This window comes from Rana temporaria, chromosome 1 (genome assembly GCF_905171775.1).
Source record: "Rana temporaria chromosome 1, aRanTem1.1, whole genome shotgun sequence".
In the NCBI taxonomy this organism is placed as follows: domain Eukaryota; kingdom Metazoa; phylum Chordata; class Amphibia; order Anura; family Ranidae; genus Rana; species Rana temporaria.
This window is the reverse complement of record NC_053489.1, coordinates 89620954-89637226: the sequence shown is the minus strand read 5'-3', so window position 1 is coordinate 89637226 and position 16273 is coordinate 89620954. Positions and strand designations below refer to the sequence as shown.

Below are 16273 nucleotides of genomic sequence, written 5' to 3'. Positions count from 1 at the left end.
AGTGAGCAAAGTGGCAAGGTCTGCATCCCTTTAGACGTGATTTTTTTCTTTGGGAGAATCTCACCTAAAATTTAATTTTTTCTTTTTTTTTTTGCAGGGGATGCTCGAGATCGGATTTGTATCTTAGTGCAGACGTCTGGGGAAATCAGTGAGCCAATCACACAAGCAGGGAATGACATTTTTAGGGGGCATTCTGTGTACAAAACACCTCCAGGTAGCCATATTGCATTTTACAGAAAACTCCAACACTGCCGATTGAAAACGAAAAAGTCATTTTTAAATAACATTCAGTTACAATGTGATTTGTGGCGCAATTGTATATGCTATATTCATTTTATAATTTATGTTACCATTATATAGAGAGAGAGGAACCTTACCTAGTTCTGTGACCTGCCGGTCGAAGGGGCAGCGTATGGCTCTTCCATGCAGTGGCAGGCGTGTCAGGCAGTCATGGCAGACCGTATGGCCGCACAGCAACAAGCGTGGAACTTTGTCCCCTTGTAGTGTGAACACATCTTCACAGACACCACATTCCAGAACCTAAATATACCAGATAACAAAAACATTATCAGAGGCAGGGAGGCCTTGTAGTTCCTATCCAGAATGGTCTATAACACCCCAAATCCCTCCTTTACACTTAAATGCATTCAGAACGCCACGTTTGGCCATTTTAAATGCTGTCATTTTTAAGTCCGCCACCTTTAAAGTCTCCAGTAAAGTGATGTCATGACATTGCTTCCAGGTAAGGCTGGGTTCACACTACGGTTTTCCCGTCCGTCAGCCGCATACGATTTCAGTATTGAAAACGTACGGGCCCGGACGGGAAAACGTATAGATAGAGAATGCATTGCAAATCGTATGCACTCAGATGCATCCGGGTGCGTACGATTTGCTGGCAAAACGTTTTTTAAACGTCCGCAAAACCGTGTTCAACCACGGTTTTGCGGTCGTTTTTAAAACAGTATGGCAAACGCATACGTTTTCCTTTAACATTAATGTTAATGGAAAACGCACATGTGTGCGGTTCCATACGTTCCCGTCCGTTTCAGCCGCATACGGTTTTCCATATAAATCGTATGCGGCTGACGGACGGGAAAACCGTAGTGTGAACCCAGCCTTACTCAAAGCCGACTCTGGCTTTTTTTTTTTTTTGAGTCTCTGGCCAGCCAGCGGATGCACAGACTGATCATTCGGGCCTTCCGGTGGGGCGGGAGTAGGGCTGCAGCTAACGATTATTTTAATAATCGATTATTGTTTTGATTAATGACCTTAAAAAAAATGTTGTTAACATGTAAAGTTTCAAATAAAAGGAAATTTATTCTTCAATATTTCAATGCTATGAATATCCAACTATATGCTGGCCATGCAAAAACAAGGTCTTCCTTCAAAAATAAAAAATGATATGATTATATATATATATATATATATATATATATATATATATATATATATATATACACACACACACACACACATACATATACACACACACACACACACACACACACACACACAGGGCTCGACAAATCCCGGTCGCCAGGGCGACTAGAAATAGTGTCCTGGCGACTTGGCTTGGAAGGTGGGCAAAAAAAAAAAAATATGTTTTTTGTGAGCTGGCGCCATCTGGTGGTGAGCCGTTGGTATTACAAGTTAAGCATTACAAGTTAAACAGCAATTCTAATGTAATTTTTCACTATTTTCACTGCCATCTTCTTCCCTCTAATTAGAACCCCCAAACATTATATTTATTTTTTATCCTAACACCCTAGAGAATAAAATGGCGATCGTTGCAATACTTTCTGTCACGCCGTATTTGGGCAGCGGGAAAAAATTACCCTTTTTTTAATTAGAAAATAAGACAACAGTAAAGTTATCCCAATTTTTTTTAATAATATGAAAGATAATGTTACGCCGGGTAAATTGATACCCAACATGTCACGCTTCAAAATTACGTCCGCTTGTGGAATGCCGACAAACTTTTACCCTTTAAAATCTTCATAGGCGACGTTTAAAAAAAATCTACAGGTTGCATGTTTTGAGTTACAGAGGAGGTCTAGGGCTAGAATTATTGCTCTCGCTCTACCAATCGCGGCGATACCTCACATGTGTGGTTTGAACACCGTTTACATATGCGGGCGCTGCTCACGTATGTGTTCGCTTCTGCGCGCAAGCTCGTCGGGACGGGGCGCGTTTTCTGGCTTCCAACTTTTTTAGCTGGCTCCTAGATTCCAAGAAAATTTGTCAAACCCTGCTTTTAACACTTAAGCGAATTGGATGCGTTTTGAACTGCATCCAATTTGCATGACATGTGAAAGAACATTGATCTCTATAGTGTGGATTTAAAAAGAGTCCTGCAAGTTTTCTGAGCAGTGTGGTCTGGCGCAGGTGTGAATTCAGGCCCATTGACTTCCAAATTGCACAAGTCATTAAGGTGTGAACAGGATAAAATCCTGACTTGAGACGGATGTAAACCTGACCTGAAATGCTACTTTGTCAATTAGATGTGAAATCAGAGCTTCAATTTGTACCCCACATGTGTGAACCCAGCCTGAGCGTTCTCCTCACTGAGCTCTGTGGAATGTGACTTCAACTCTCCGCCCCCTTTTTTCTGAACGCTCAGACAAGCTTATAAATTCAGCACTTTGTACGGATGTAGAGAAAGGGTTGCAGATATACAGATACAACTTACAGTATGTATGCATGTTTCATTTCTGAGGCTTCACTGGGTATATGCCAGGATTTACAACCACGTTAAGGCGACTTTCACACTGAGGTGCCAACAATAGCTGTAAAAAGAGCCTCTACTGTCACTCCAATGTGATAGCCCGAGGGCTTTCACACTGGAGCTGTGCGCCTGCGGGACACAAAAAAAAAAGTCCTGCAAGCGTTTTAGGAGTGGTGTATACACCGTTCCTAAAGTGCCCCTGCACTTCAATGGGCAGCGCAGTGACGCTTTAAGCCCTTTTTCGGCCGCTAAAAGTGCCCTGCTAGCGACCGAAAATAGCGGCGCTTTACCGCCGATGCCCCTGTGTGAAAGTGCCCTAAAAGCCGAACCAAACCCTCCTACAGTCAAGGATTGATGCTGCGACATTTGATGGCTTGACAGTTTGGTTTAGAGTACAAGCTAAGGTGACAGTTATTCACGGAAAGCCCTGAATGGAACGCGTTTTGAAAAACAAACAGTTAAATTTATAAACCACTTCCCTACCGCTGGACGTCATATGACGTCCTGGACTTTGAGTGGAGATATCTGAAAGATGCCTGCAGCTACAGGCATCATTCAGATATCCATCTCTTCAGCCGGCGATCCTGTGCACCATGAGACTGCATTCACACCTGAGCGTTTTGTCGCCTCAAGCACGACGCTCAAAGACGCTAGAGGGAAAAAATAACATTATTCTCTATGGAGATGGTTCACATCTCCAACGCTGAACGCCTGAATTTCAAACAAGTCCCGGAGCCTTTTTTGACGCGCGAAATCGGGCGGCTTGGGCGTTTTACATTGATGCCAATGACCTGTACAAAACCACGGGGAAAAATGCTGCGTTTTGTCGCGGGAAATCGCCTACGCTTAGGTGTGAATGCAGCCTAAGAATGATAATAGCGGCAGTTCCGCTTGATCGTTCTTATAGGCGAGGCATAGAGATGACTGGTGACCAGTCATCTCTATGATCGTTGGAGGCCCGGGTGCGATGTTATGACGTCACGCCCGGGTACCGGAATGTAAACAAAGCCGCAATCGCGGCTGAAAGCATGAGATCCGTGAATTTTATTTTTATGATCTCATGCTTTCCAGCCTGGAGGAGAGATGTGGGGTCTTATTGACCCTGCATCTCTCCATAAAGAGGACCTGTCACGAACCATTCCTATTACAAGGGATGTTTACATTCCTTGTAATAGGAATAATTGTGATAAAAAAAAATAAAAAAAAGTGTAAAAACATTTTTTTATTTTATTTTTAAAGCGGAGGTTCACCCAAAAATCAACTTTCTGCCATTAGATCCAGCATACTGCTGACATCTGCAGTGTGCTGTTTTTTTTGTACTTATCGTTTTATCAGCCGTTGTTATCCGGCTCCGAGCGGGGATTTCTGCGGGGAATAGGCGTTCCCAAGCCAAGCGGAGTTGATTGACGGGCTGCTAAAGCGCGTCACGCCTTCCGAAAATACCCGAAGTGACACTCGGGTGTTTACGGCGCCTGCGCCTGCCGTGTAGAGCTGACTGCGCAGGCGCCGTAAACACTCGAGTGTCACTTCGGGTATTTTCGGAAGGCGTGACGCACTTTAGCAGCCCGTCAATCAACTCCGCTTGGCTTAGGACCGCCTATACCCGGAAGTAATCCCCACTCGGAGCCGGATAACAACGGCTGATAAAACGATAAGTACAAAAAAAAAAAGCAGCATACTGCAGATGTCAGCAGTATGCTGGATCTAATGGCAGAAAGTTGATTTTTGGGTGAACCTCCGCTTTAAGCACCTGTTAGCACGGTAGCTCGCGCTCAGAAGCGAACACACACGTAAGTCCCGCCCACATATGTAAACGCCGTTCAAACCACACATGCGAGGTATCGCTTCGTGCGTTAGGGCGCCAGCAACAATTTAAGACTTATTGGTAGGTCTAATGGAGACTATACAATCAGATCCTTCATCACACACTGGAGGAGATGGCACCATGACATGATGGACCGATCAGCCCACACACACAGCATGCATTGTTCTACAATCCGGGGACTACAAGTCCCAGCCAGTACTGTCAGCTCGGTGCACAGGAGGGAGTTGTAGGGTTTGCAGTAATAAAAGTTGAGTGGATGGGATGTAGGCGGAGCTCAGGCCCCGGTATACACAGGAGGATCGCTGACAACACATCGCACCCCCCGGGATCACACAACCCCCACCCGGGGGGGACACCCCTCTCACCTTCACCGCTCCCCCCGGACCCGTCCGGCTGTGCCTGCTCATCCCCTCCATCCTTCCCGCAGAGCCGTGCCTATTCACAGCGGTAGCTGCAGCGACAGCCATATTGACAGGCCGGACTCCACTTCCGTCATCAGGGGGGAGGCTACACCTTATGCCCAGACATCAAACTGCATTGTAACCTCCATCATGGAAAATGATTTGCGAATATAAATATTAACAATTATTAATATGTCCTCTAAAATATTTTACTTTAATAGTGTTCTCATATTAAATACAAGCCCAATTCTTCACTGTCTTCCCCCCTTATTGGTTGAGTGGTTTCGTCCATGCTTTGCCAGTAGTAGCGCCTGCCTTCGCACATTCATCGAATGCCACAGTTGCTGTCACAGTGCCGCGGCGGCCATGTTTAGTGTGGGAAAACAAAAACTTCACTGACACATACACTGCGCGTATGTTGTCTTCATAAAGGGAGGCTGAATATAGATTTTTGTTTTATGGGATTGTTTATACTCAAAACTCTTATTACATTTACTTGGACCAAAGTTTGAATGTTTTCTAAAACTGTATAATAGTTTAAAGCAGGGGGTCTCAAACTGGCAACCCTCCAGCTGTTGTGGAACTACAAGTCCCATGAGGCATTGCAAGGCTGGCAGTTACACACATGACTTCCACAGGCAGAGGCATGATGGGATTTGTAGTTCCGCAACATCTGGAGGGCCGCAAGTTTGAAACCCCTGGTTTAAAGTATAGCGCCACCTTAGAGGAAAATATTATAGTATATAGTAACGAGTAACACAGTTAACCACTTAAGACCCCGACCATTATGCAGGTAAAGGACCTTGCCCCTTTTTGCGATCCCGCACTGCGTCACTTTAACTGACAATTGCGTGGTCGTGCGATGTGGCTCCCAAACAATTTTTTTTCCACAAATAGAGCTTTCTTTTGGTGGTATTTGATCACCTCTGCGGTTTTTATTTTTTGCACTATAAACAAAAATAGAGCAACAATTTTGCAAAAAATTCAATATTTTTTACTTTTTGCTGTAATAAATATCCGCCAAAAAAATATATATATAAAAAAAAAATTCTCCAGTTTAGGCCGATACGTATTCTTCTACATATTTTTGGTAAAAAAAATCGCAATAAGCGTTTATTGATTGGTTTGCGCAAAAGCGTTTACAAAATAGGGCATTTTTATTAATATATTTTTTTGCTAGTAATGGCAGCGATCAGCGATTTTTTTCATGAATGCAACATTATGGCGGACACATCGGACACTTTTGACACATTTTTGGGACCATTGTCATTTGCACAGCGAAAAGTGCTATAAAAATGCACTGATTACTGTGAAAATGACAATGGCAGTGAAGGGGTTAACCACTAGGGGCGCAAAGGGGTTAAGTGTGCCCTAAGGGAGTGATTCTTACTGTAGGGGGGCGTGGCTGTTGGTGTGACGTCACTGATCATCATTCCCTATAACAGGGAACAGACGATCAGTGACACTGCCACAGAGAAGAACGGGGACGGTTTGTTTACACACACCTCTCCCCGTTCTTCAGCCCCTCTGACCCGATCGTGGGACACCGGCGCCGATCGGGTCCCGCGGGCGCGGTCATGGAGCTTCGGATCGGGTCGCGAGTGCGCCGCCAGCGGCGCGTGTGCGACCCAGGGCTGGGCTCTTAAAGGCAACGTACAGGTACGTGCCTGTGCCCAGCTGTGCCATTCTGCCGATGTATATCGGTGTTAGGCGGTCCTTAAGTGGTTAACAAGCGTTTTAAAAGATGAGCAAGTTTAATCCTGACTCTGTTTGCGAGTGTTGTCTAGCAAAACAAGCAGAATTCAAGCTAATGGGGTGTGTAGTACAACATTTGGCCTGAGGTGCGGGGGCGCCAGTGACACTCGAAACGGTTTGGAGCCATTCGGAAATACTTCGGAAGTACTCTGAAACACTCAGAAATATTCCATTCCCAAGTGCTTACGAGCCTTTCCGAGGTTCAGCCAACATGTCCCCGAGTATTTCTGAGGCTCTCCGGCGCCCCCCCCACCTCTGGTCACATGCGGTATTGCATCCAATAGAAGTCAATGCAGAACGAATTATCTTCATTTCCATTGACTTCTATGGGGAAACTCGCTTTGCTATGCAAGTGCTTTGAATTACAAGCATTCCCATGGAACGGATTATGCTCGTAATCCAAGGTTCCACTGTATATAATTGTTACACAAGTCATATTGTAATTGAATGGTTTTAAAAATGACCTTTCCTTTTCTTTCTTTTTTTTCATTCAATTTTAAGTTTATTTTCAATAAAAGTACATACATTTGTATTATATCAGCAGTATACAAATCAATAATATACAGAAAACAGTAAAGCAAGTACATTACTCCACATATTAGACATTCCTGTCATAGTAACTGTCCATCACATCTATCCATTTCTCATGTCCTTCACCATACGGTGAGATTAAGACAGTTCATATAAGCAACGGAGAAAAATTAGGTGTAACTAATAATTTATAATTAAATAAAATAACAATTTAATATGCTATATGATCCCTTAGGGCTATCGTTACCACACAATAAATTATATATAAGAAAAAAAAAATCCCCATGTGTGTACTAGACCTAAGTTCACGGAACAAATAAAGGATAGGATTTCTGGAGGACAATAACCTCTCCGACACCCCCAACGGGAACTACCTGTGTCCAAGAGATCAAGCAACCCCTTCAATCCCCCCTCCCTCCCTCTAATAGTTTTTATTAATACCCACCGGTTTCTATAATCATATATTCTCTAAACCCTCCTCAAACCTAATATCCCCAAAAGTTTGGTGTAATCCTTTAAAAACCTAAACATAGGTAAATACAAATGTTTATAATATATATATATTTTTTTTTTTCCTAAACATAACACCCTGAGACTGAGAAATAGTGAGGATTCTATCCTCATAGATGACCTTTCCTTTTCTATCTGCAGTCCTGTTATTTTTTGGAAAATTGATTGCGATGTGGCAACCTGGAGGCATTCTGCACACAGATGGTGTATAGAACTTTCCCAGAAATGTAATTTCCTGCTTGTGTGATTTTCCCAGAAGTCTGCACTAAGATACAAGTCACATTTTAGGAATCCACTGCAATAGGAATTTTAAAGTTGGTGAGATACTCCTCAGTGGTTCTGTCACGTACCTCAGAGGGTGAGCCCGACGTGCAGGAAGTGGCAGCCGTTACTCCTCTGATTCCGGGACCCCTGATAGAGTAGACAGGAGGAACGGAAATGCAGAGTCGCACAAGCGCCTGGAGAGACGCTGATGCAGGGGCTGTTGGTCGCTTCTGCAGGATCTGATGGAGTCTCTGGAAGGCAGGTGCAGCCTGGCAAGTAGCAGACCGGTGGGAAGAGGTCTGGAAGATCAAGCAGCAACAAGTCCCAGAAGACAGTGCAAGTCCCAGAAGCCGGAGAGAAGCTGGACCAGCCGATCAGGCGCAGGGAGGTCAGGATGGTAGAGGGGTCGTCAAGCCGGGTCAGTAACAGGCGGGCGGCAGAGTACCAGGGATGAGGCAGAGGGATGGTCGGAGCAAGCCAAAAGGTCAGGGCAGGCGGAAGACAGGATCAACAGGAACAAGCCGGGTATCAGGATTAGGATTCAAGCAGGGGTAACAGGTACTGGCAGGTTCAGGAAACACTTCAGACCGGACAGCAAGGGGCCAGACTCCCAGGACGCCTTAAGTACCTTGTTTTGGCGCCGAATTGCCGTTTGCACGTGCCCGTGCGCCGTTGCCGCCGGTGCGCGTGCCCGTGCGCGCCGTAGCCGCCGGTGCGCGTGCCCGTGCGCGCCGTTGCCGCGATTGCGTGTGCCCCGCGCGCGCCGATGTGCCGCTAGCGCCATCTGGTGGCTGAGGTATTTCATGACATTGCCCCCCTCCAATGGGCAGCCTCCGGATGCCCAATCGAGACATCTCCAGTGGATGCGAGTCCTTAAATGATTGGATTAGTCTCTCAGCATGTATGTTGTCCTCTGGTTCCCATGAATTCTCCTCGGGCCCATACCCCTTCCATTTAACGAGGAACTGAATTTGGTTGCGTCTCCTCCTGCAATCAAGGATGGATTCTACCTCAAATTCTTCTTCCCCATTGACTAATACCGGTTCTGGGGGACCAGTATCTCGTTCAGGAAAGGGATTGGGAACATCCGGCTTGAGCAAAGCAACATGGAAGACTGGATGAATTCGAAAGGTTTCTGGTAAATCAAGTTCGTAGGCTACCTCATTTATCTTTCTTTTAACAGAGAAGGGGCCCACAAATTTAGGGCCTAGCTTCTTCGTGGGACATGCAAGTCTTAGATTCAGAGTGGACAAATAAACTTTGGTTCCAGGTTCCAGATTGAGTTCTCCTCTTCTTCCCCTGTCAAAGATCTCTTTATTGCGTTCCTGTGTCTTAGTCATTGTCTCCTGCAGGATCCTGTTATTTGTGTTGAAAAAGTTTAGAGTATCCTGGACAGCGGGTACCGTACTCTCCGGAATAGAATTAGACAGGAACAGAGGATGAAACCCGTAGTTGGCATAAAAGGGTGACTGTTTGGTGGCGGAGTGAATAGAATTATTGTAAGCGAATTCCGCTAAGGGCAGCAGGGACACCCAATCTTCTTGAGAGAACGAGGAGAAGCAGCGGAGATACTGCTCAAGAGTTTGATTTGTTCTCTCCGTCTGCCCATTTGACTGTGGGTGGTATGCTGATGAAAAGGAGAGACCGATTTTGAGACTACTGCAGAGTGCCCTCCAGAACCTAGACGTGAACTGCACCCCCCGATCGGACACGATGTCCGCTGGGACGCCGTGAAGCCTAACAATTTCCCTGATGAAAACTTTGGCTGTTTCCGGGGCAGAGGGTGTGCCTTTCAAAGGGACAAAGTGTGCCATCTTTGAGAGCCTGTCCACGACCACAAAGATAGTGGTGAAGCCTTCTGATGGGGGAAGTTCCACAATGAAATCCATGGAGATCATTCTCCATGGTCTCTCTGGCACTGATAACGGTTTAAGGAGTCCCCAGGCTCTAAGCTTGCTTCCCTTGTTGCGAATGCACGTGGTGCAAGACTCCACATAGTCCTTGCAGTCCTTCAGAAGTTGAGGCCACCAAAAGGTGCGTTGCAAAAGTTCCGCGGTTTTTTGTATCCCAAAGTGACCGGCCAACTCATGATCGTGACAAGAGCTCAGAACATCAATTCGTAGACTCTCGGGCACGAAGATCTTGTCCTGATGCCATAGCAAACCGTCCCTGGACTGCAGCTCCGAACCAGATAAAGGGAAAATTCCAGCAGAGGCTTGCCTGATTTGCGGTAATAAGTCCCTTTGTAACAATAGAAAGTTCCCAGATGACAAGATGGTGTCAGGGGGACTGAGAGACCCTGAATCTCCGTACATGCGGGAAAGAGCATCCGGCTTGGTGTTTTTTGACCCTGGCCTGTATGTGATATGAAAAGAGAATCTCGTAAAAAAAAGTGCCCATCTGGCCTGGCGTGGTTTAAGTCTCTTGGCCACCTTCAGGTACTCGAGATTCTTGTGGTCAGTGTAAATTAAAATTGGGTGCGCTGCGCCCTCCAGGAGGTAACGCCACTCCTCCAGAGCGGCCTTTATTGCCAACAACTCTCGGTCCCCGACGTCATAATTTCTTTCTGCTTCAGACAACTTACGGGAGAAGTAAGCAACGGGGTGTAACAGAGCCTTGGGGCCCTGTCTCTGCGAAAGAACTGCCCCAACCGCGGTTTCAGACGCATCCACCTCAAGAATGTATGGCAAACTCGCGTCGGGGTGTCTGAGAATGGATGCCGAAGTAAACAAGTTCTTCAGGGTTTCAAAGGCTGTTTGGGCTTCTGTAGTCCAGCGGAAACGAGCAGTCTGTTTGGTCAAATCCGTTATAGGAGCAATGATGCTGGAGAAAGCTCTGATGAATTTCCTATAAAAATTTGAGAAGCCGACAAATCGCTGAACGCCCTTTCGGTCCGTAGGTGCTGGCCAGTCGAGAATCGCTGAGACCTTCTGGGGGTCCATCTCAACGCCTTTTATGGAAATTATAAGCCCCAGGAACTGTATACTTGAGCGTTCGAACTCGCATTTATCGGGTTTGGCATACAGTCCGTGGGTTCGGAGACGCTCAAGTACATTCCTGACGTGTAGCCGGTGTTTTTCCAGAGAAGGGGAGAAGATCAGGATATCGTCCAGATAAATGATGACAAAGAGGTCCAGGTAGTCTCTAAAAATGTCATTCACGAAGTGTTGGAACGTTGCTGGGGCGTTACAGAGCCCGAAGGGCATGACTAAATATTCGAAGTGCCCGAAACGGGTACGAAAAGCGGTTTTCCACTCATCCCCTTCACGTATGCGGACTAAGTTGTAGGCCCCACGGAGGTCTAGTTTGGTAAAGACAACCGCGGACCCAAGACGTTGAAACAGTTCAGGCACCAAGGGGAGAGGGTACCGGTTCTTAATTGTTATCTTATTAAGTTCCCGATAGTCCACACAAGGGCGAAGGGAATGGTCTTTTTTTTCCACAAAAAAGATGCCTGCTCCCGCGGGTGATGTGGATGGGCGGATGAACCCCTTCCTCAGACTTTCATCGATGTATGTTTTTAAAGTCTCTAGTTCAAGTCCTGTTAAGGGAAAGATCCTTCCGAAGGGAACTTCAGCACCTGGAAGGAGTTCAATGGGGCAATCGTAGGCCCTGTGTGGTGGAAGGGTCTCAGCCCCCTTCTTGCTGAAAACATCCAGGTAGTCGTGGTAAGCTTCTGGAACAGATTGACGGGTCTCGATGTCGAAGTCCATACAAAGTAAAGGCAGAGGAGGAGGTGACACTTGTAAGCAGTGCTGTCGGCAGAACAGAGAACCGAAGCTGACCTTGCCCGTGGTCCAGTCAATCTGCGGGTTGTGAATTTGAAGCCATGGTACCCCCAGTATGACAGGAAACAGGGGAGAGTGAATCACATCTAGGCATAGCAATTCATGGTGATTTTCAGCAATGGTGGTGGGTAGAGGCTGGGTTTCTCGGGTGACTGGTCCGGATTTTAGCACCGAGCCATCCGCTAGGTAAACAGAGAGTCCAGTAGTCCTGGGACGAAGAGGGATCCGATGCTTGATGGCGAAAGACTGGTCCAAAAAGCAGCTGCAGGCCCCTGAGTCAATTATAGCGCTGACTTGGATGGACTCTCCTGGAAGCTGGAAGAGAATAGGAATAGCCAGATGAGCGGAATTACTTGGCAGAACAGGTAGGTGAACGGAAGACATGGACAGACACTTACGAAGTTTGGCAGGACAGGTCCTCACGTAGTGCCCGGCCTCTCCGCAATACAGGCATAAGTTGTTGACCCTGCGGCGTTGTCGTTCTTCGGGCGTCAGGGAAGGACGGAGGAGACCCAACTGCATGGGCTCTGAGGTGTCAGGAATAGATGAGGCTGAAGGAACCGGAGGAACTATACTGGAAACGGGCGGCACCCGTGGCAGCATCCAGACCGGACGAGATGGGGTAGTGGTCCTTTCCGTTCGGCGCTCCCTCAGGCGCCGATCGATCTGGATGGTCAGGTTAATTAATGCCTCCAGGGTCCCTGGAACTCCTACCCGGGCCAGTTCGTCCTTCAGTGGCTCAGAAAGACCAAGGCGGAATTGGTAGCAGAGGGCCGAGTCATTCCAGGTTGTGTCTGAGCTCCATCTGCGAAACTCGGACACATAGTCCTCTGCTGGTCTGCGACCCTGTTGCAGGGCGTGCAAAGCGGCCTCCGCGGAGGCGGCCTGGTGAGGGTCCTCATACAGCAGAGACATGGCTTGGAAAAAGGTAGTAACATTGTCAAGTGATGGATCTTTGTTTTCCAGGAGGCGATGGGCCCAAGCTTGCGGTTCGCCAGACAGCAGTGAGATGGCGAAACCCACTTTAGTGGCTTCTAACGAAAAGGTCCGTGGCTGCAGAGCAAAGTACAGTTCGCAAGCATTGCGGAAGGCCCGGTATCTACTACGTTCACCCGCGAACCTCTCGGGCATAGGGACTTTGGGTTCGGGCGGCAGCATGATCACGGATGGGGAAGCAGATGCCCCAGAAGCCGCTGCAGCGGTGGTGGGAGTAGATAGAGCCTGGACACGATTCTCCAAACGCGTGTAGCCTTCTTGTAAGGTTCGGACGGCCTGGGTCAGTCCCTCAAGATGGCGGCAAAGTTCCTGCATAGGATCCACTCCCTGCGCGGGCTCGGACATGGCTGTCCGGTACTGTCACGTACCTCAGAGGGTGAGCCCGACGTGCAGGAAGTGGCAGCCGTTACTCCTCTGATTCCGGGACCCCTGATAGAGTAGACAGGAGGAACGGAAATGCAGAGTCGCACAAGCGCCTGGAGAGACGCTGATGCAGGGGCTGTTGGTCGCTTCTGCAGGATCTGATGGAGTCTCTGGAAGGCAGGTGCAGCCTGGCAAGTAGCAGACCGGTGGGAAGAGGTCTGGAAGATCAAGCAGCAACAAGTCCCAGAAGACAGTGCAAGTCCCAGAAGCCGGAGAGAAGCTGGACCAGCCGATCAGGCGCAGGGAGGTCAGGATGGTAGAGGGGTCGTCAAGCCGGGTCAGTAACAGGCGGGCGGCAGAGTACCAGGGATGAGGCAGAGGGATGGTCGGAGCAAGCCAAAAGGTCAGGGCAGGCGGAAGACAGGATCAACAGGAACAAGCCGGGTATCAGGATTAGGATTCAAGCAGGGGTAACAGGTACTGGCAGGTTCAGGAAACACTTCAGACCGGACAGCAAGGGGCCAGACTCCCAGGACGCCTTAAGTACCTTGTTTTGGCGCCGAATTGCCGTTTGCACGTGCCCGTGCGCCGTTGCCGCCGGTGCGCGTGCCCGTGCGCGCCGTAGCCGCCGGTGCGCGTGCCCGTGCGCGCCGTTGCCGCGATTGCGTGTGCCCCGCGCGCGCCGATGTGCCGCTAGCGCCATCTGGTGGCTGAGGTATTTCATGACAGGTTCAAAGTGAACTATGGCCAAAGTGCTTTTTGCCATACTTCTCTTGTGTGATACAGAGAACTTGTGTTCTCCTGTGACTAAAGCCCGCTCTCATCTGACCTCGTAGAGCTGCTCCAGTCTCTGGATGTATACCGACCAGTGGCGGAACTACCGCCATATCGACCAACGCGGGCGATAAGGGGCCCGCAGCTGAGTGAGGATCAGGGGGGCCCGGTGAGGATTAGAGCATCGCCGGCATGGCCTCCCAGCCAGAGGAAAAGAGAGGAGAGGAAGAGGCGAGCTGTCCGTATCAGCAGAGAGCGGAATTGCCTGCTGTAATAGCTTTCATTAGAACTTCCAGTGTTCCCGGGGCTCATGTCACATAGCTCCACCTCTTGGCCTGGCACCTTTGATCGACAGAACGCCGGTCCAGTGTCGGACATGTGACGTCATCAAAGGCGCTGGGCTAAGAGGTGGGGCTATGTGACGATGAGCCCCGGGAAGACGGGAAATTCAAATGAAAGCTATTACAGCGGGCAATCCTGCTCTCTGCTGATCCGGCCGGATTGCCTCTTCCTCTGCACAGGTGAGGCTGTATTGGGCACAGGCAGGCCAGGCTGTATTGGGCACAGGCAATGCTGTATTGGGCACAGGTCACGCTGTATGGGGCACAGGCAGTTCAGACTGTATTGGGCACAGGCAGGCCAGGCTGTATTGGGCACAGGCAACGCTGTATTGGGCACAGGTCATGCCGCATTGGGCAGCGGCAATGCTGTATTGGGCACAGGTCATGCTGTATGGGGCACAGGCAGGCCAGGCTGTATTGGGCACAGGCAGGCCAGGCTGTATTGGGCACGGGCAACGCTGTATGGGGCACAGGTCACGCTGCATGGGGCACAGGCCATGCTGTATAGGGCACAGGTCACGCTGTATGGGGCACAGGTCACGCTGTATGGTGCACAGGTCACGCTGTATGGGGCACAAGTCATGCTGCATTGGACACAGATCACACTGTATGGGGAACCGGTCACGCTGTATGGGGCACAGGTCACGCTGCATTGACACTAGGGCGGCTCTGGGGGGCCCCATACAACATTTTGCTATGGGGCCCTGTGATTTCTAGTTACGCCCCTGATACCGACAATAAAAAACGCTTCCGCTCCTTAAGGACCTCGATGACGAAACACATTGGGTGGGGCTAGGACAGTGATGGCGAACCTTGGCACCCCAGATGTTTTGACACTACATCTCCCATGATGCTCATGCCCTCTGTAGTGTAGTTGAGCATCATGGGAAATGTAGTTCCAAAATATCTGGGGTGCCAAGGTTCGCCATCACTGGGCTAGGACATTGTTGTCACCACACATGCCGAAATCGCACTCACAGGTGGAGACACCTCGATATGTGAGTGGCTTTGTAATCTTTTAACCCCTTGGTGCTGGCCGCACGCGAATATGTGGCCTCTCCGCGCCTGGTCCTTGGCACTGAAGGGCCACATATTTGCATTAATTGCTGTGCATACAGCTGTGCCGAGGACACACGCGGTGCACGCTACCGACAAAGTTACCGGCGCCTAACTGAAAACTCCCAATTACTCCTTGCGATCGGGAGTTTTCGGATCACGTGTCCACCATGACAGCCAAACACGGCAGTCACATGGACTTAAGCCCCGCCTCCCAGCACCATGAACCTCTTAAAGGGCCCTTATCTTCCTTCCTATGTGATTATGGATACTTATGGGAGCATCGCCAGTCTAATTACATATCTAATGTCCATTGTGATAACAGTAGCCGTGGAGTGGTTATTGTCTCCGGGTTGAAAGCGCAATAGCCAGTTTATAATCTGACCAGCAATTTACTCTGTTGAGTTTATTTAGTGACACACCATATGAGTTTTTGAAGAGTTATATCAACAAACGGCTTGTGGGACTTATCATTATATATTTTTTCCTGCATGAAATAGATGGACTATTGATTTCTGCACTTTTTTTTTATTTATTTTTTATGTGAATATTATTTATTGATAAAAAATAAAAAATAAATCTGCGCTATCAAAGTAACAAGCAGCTACATACAATCCGGTGAAAAAAGGAAAGCAATACAAATGGAAAACAAAAAATGCAGCGCTGAATAATAAAAAATAAACGATAATGTCTATATAAAACACATGTATGTGTGAACAGAAGTACAAAAGTCTATAAATTGGTGCAAGAGTTCTTTCAGGTGAAAGTGTCAATCAGTGTGTTGAAAACACTGTAGGCATATGTTTCACTTTCAATGAATGTAAGTGAGTCCATAAAAATAAACGTGAAATTAAAGGTGAAATGGTCAATCAAATGACAGTGACACGACACCCACGGTGATTCAGAATAGACTGGAATATTAGTGATAACACCCGCCATCATTG

The 16273-nt window shown here is 48.0% G+C and overlaps 1 protein-coding gene across 1 annotated transcript in view; it reads right to left on the bottom strand.

Annotated features, from left to right (window-relative positions):
- TRIM23 (tripartite motif containing 23) overlaps nt 1–12378 on the bottom strand; it is a 33261-nt gene extending 20883 nt beyond the window's left edge. Inside the window, exons 1-3 of the mRNA XM_040346726.1 lie at nt 8786–12378; nt 4916–5063; nt 378–540 (exon numbers count right to left, since the gene is read on the bottom strand). Coding sequence (XP_040202660.1) covers nt 378–540; nt 4916–5063; nt 8786–12321 — 3847 coding nt within the window. The 5' untranslated portion in view covers nt 12322–12378. The remainder of the gene's footprint in view (nt 1–377; nt 541–4915; nt 5064–8785) is intronic.
- Between the last annotated feature and the right edge of the window lie 3895 nt (nt 12379–16273).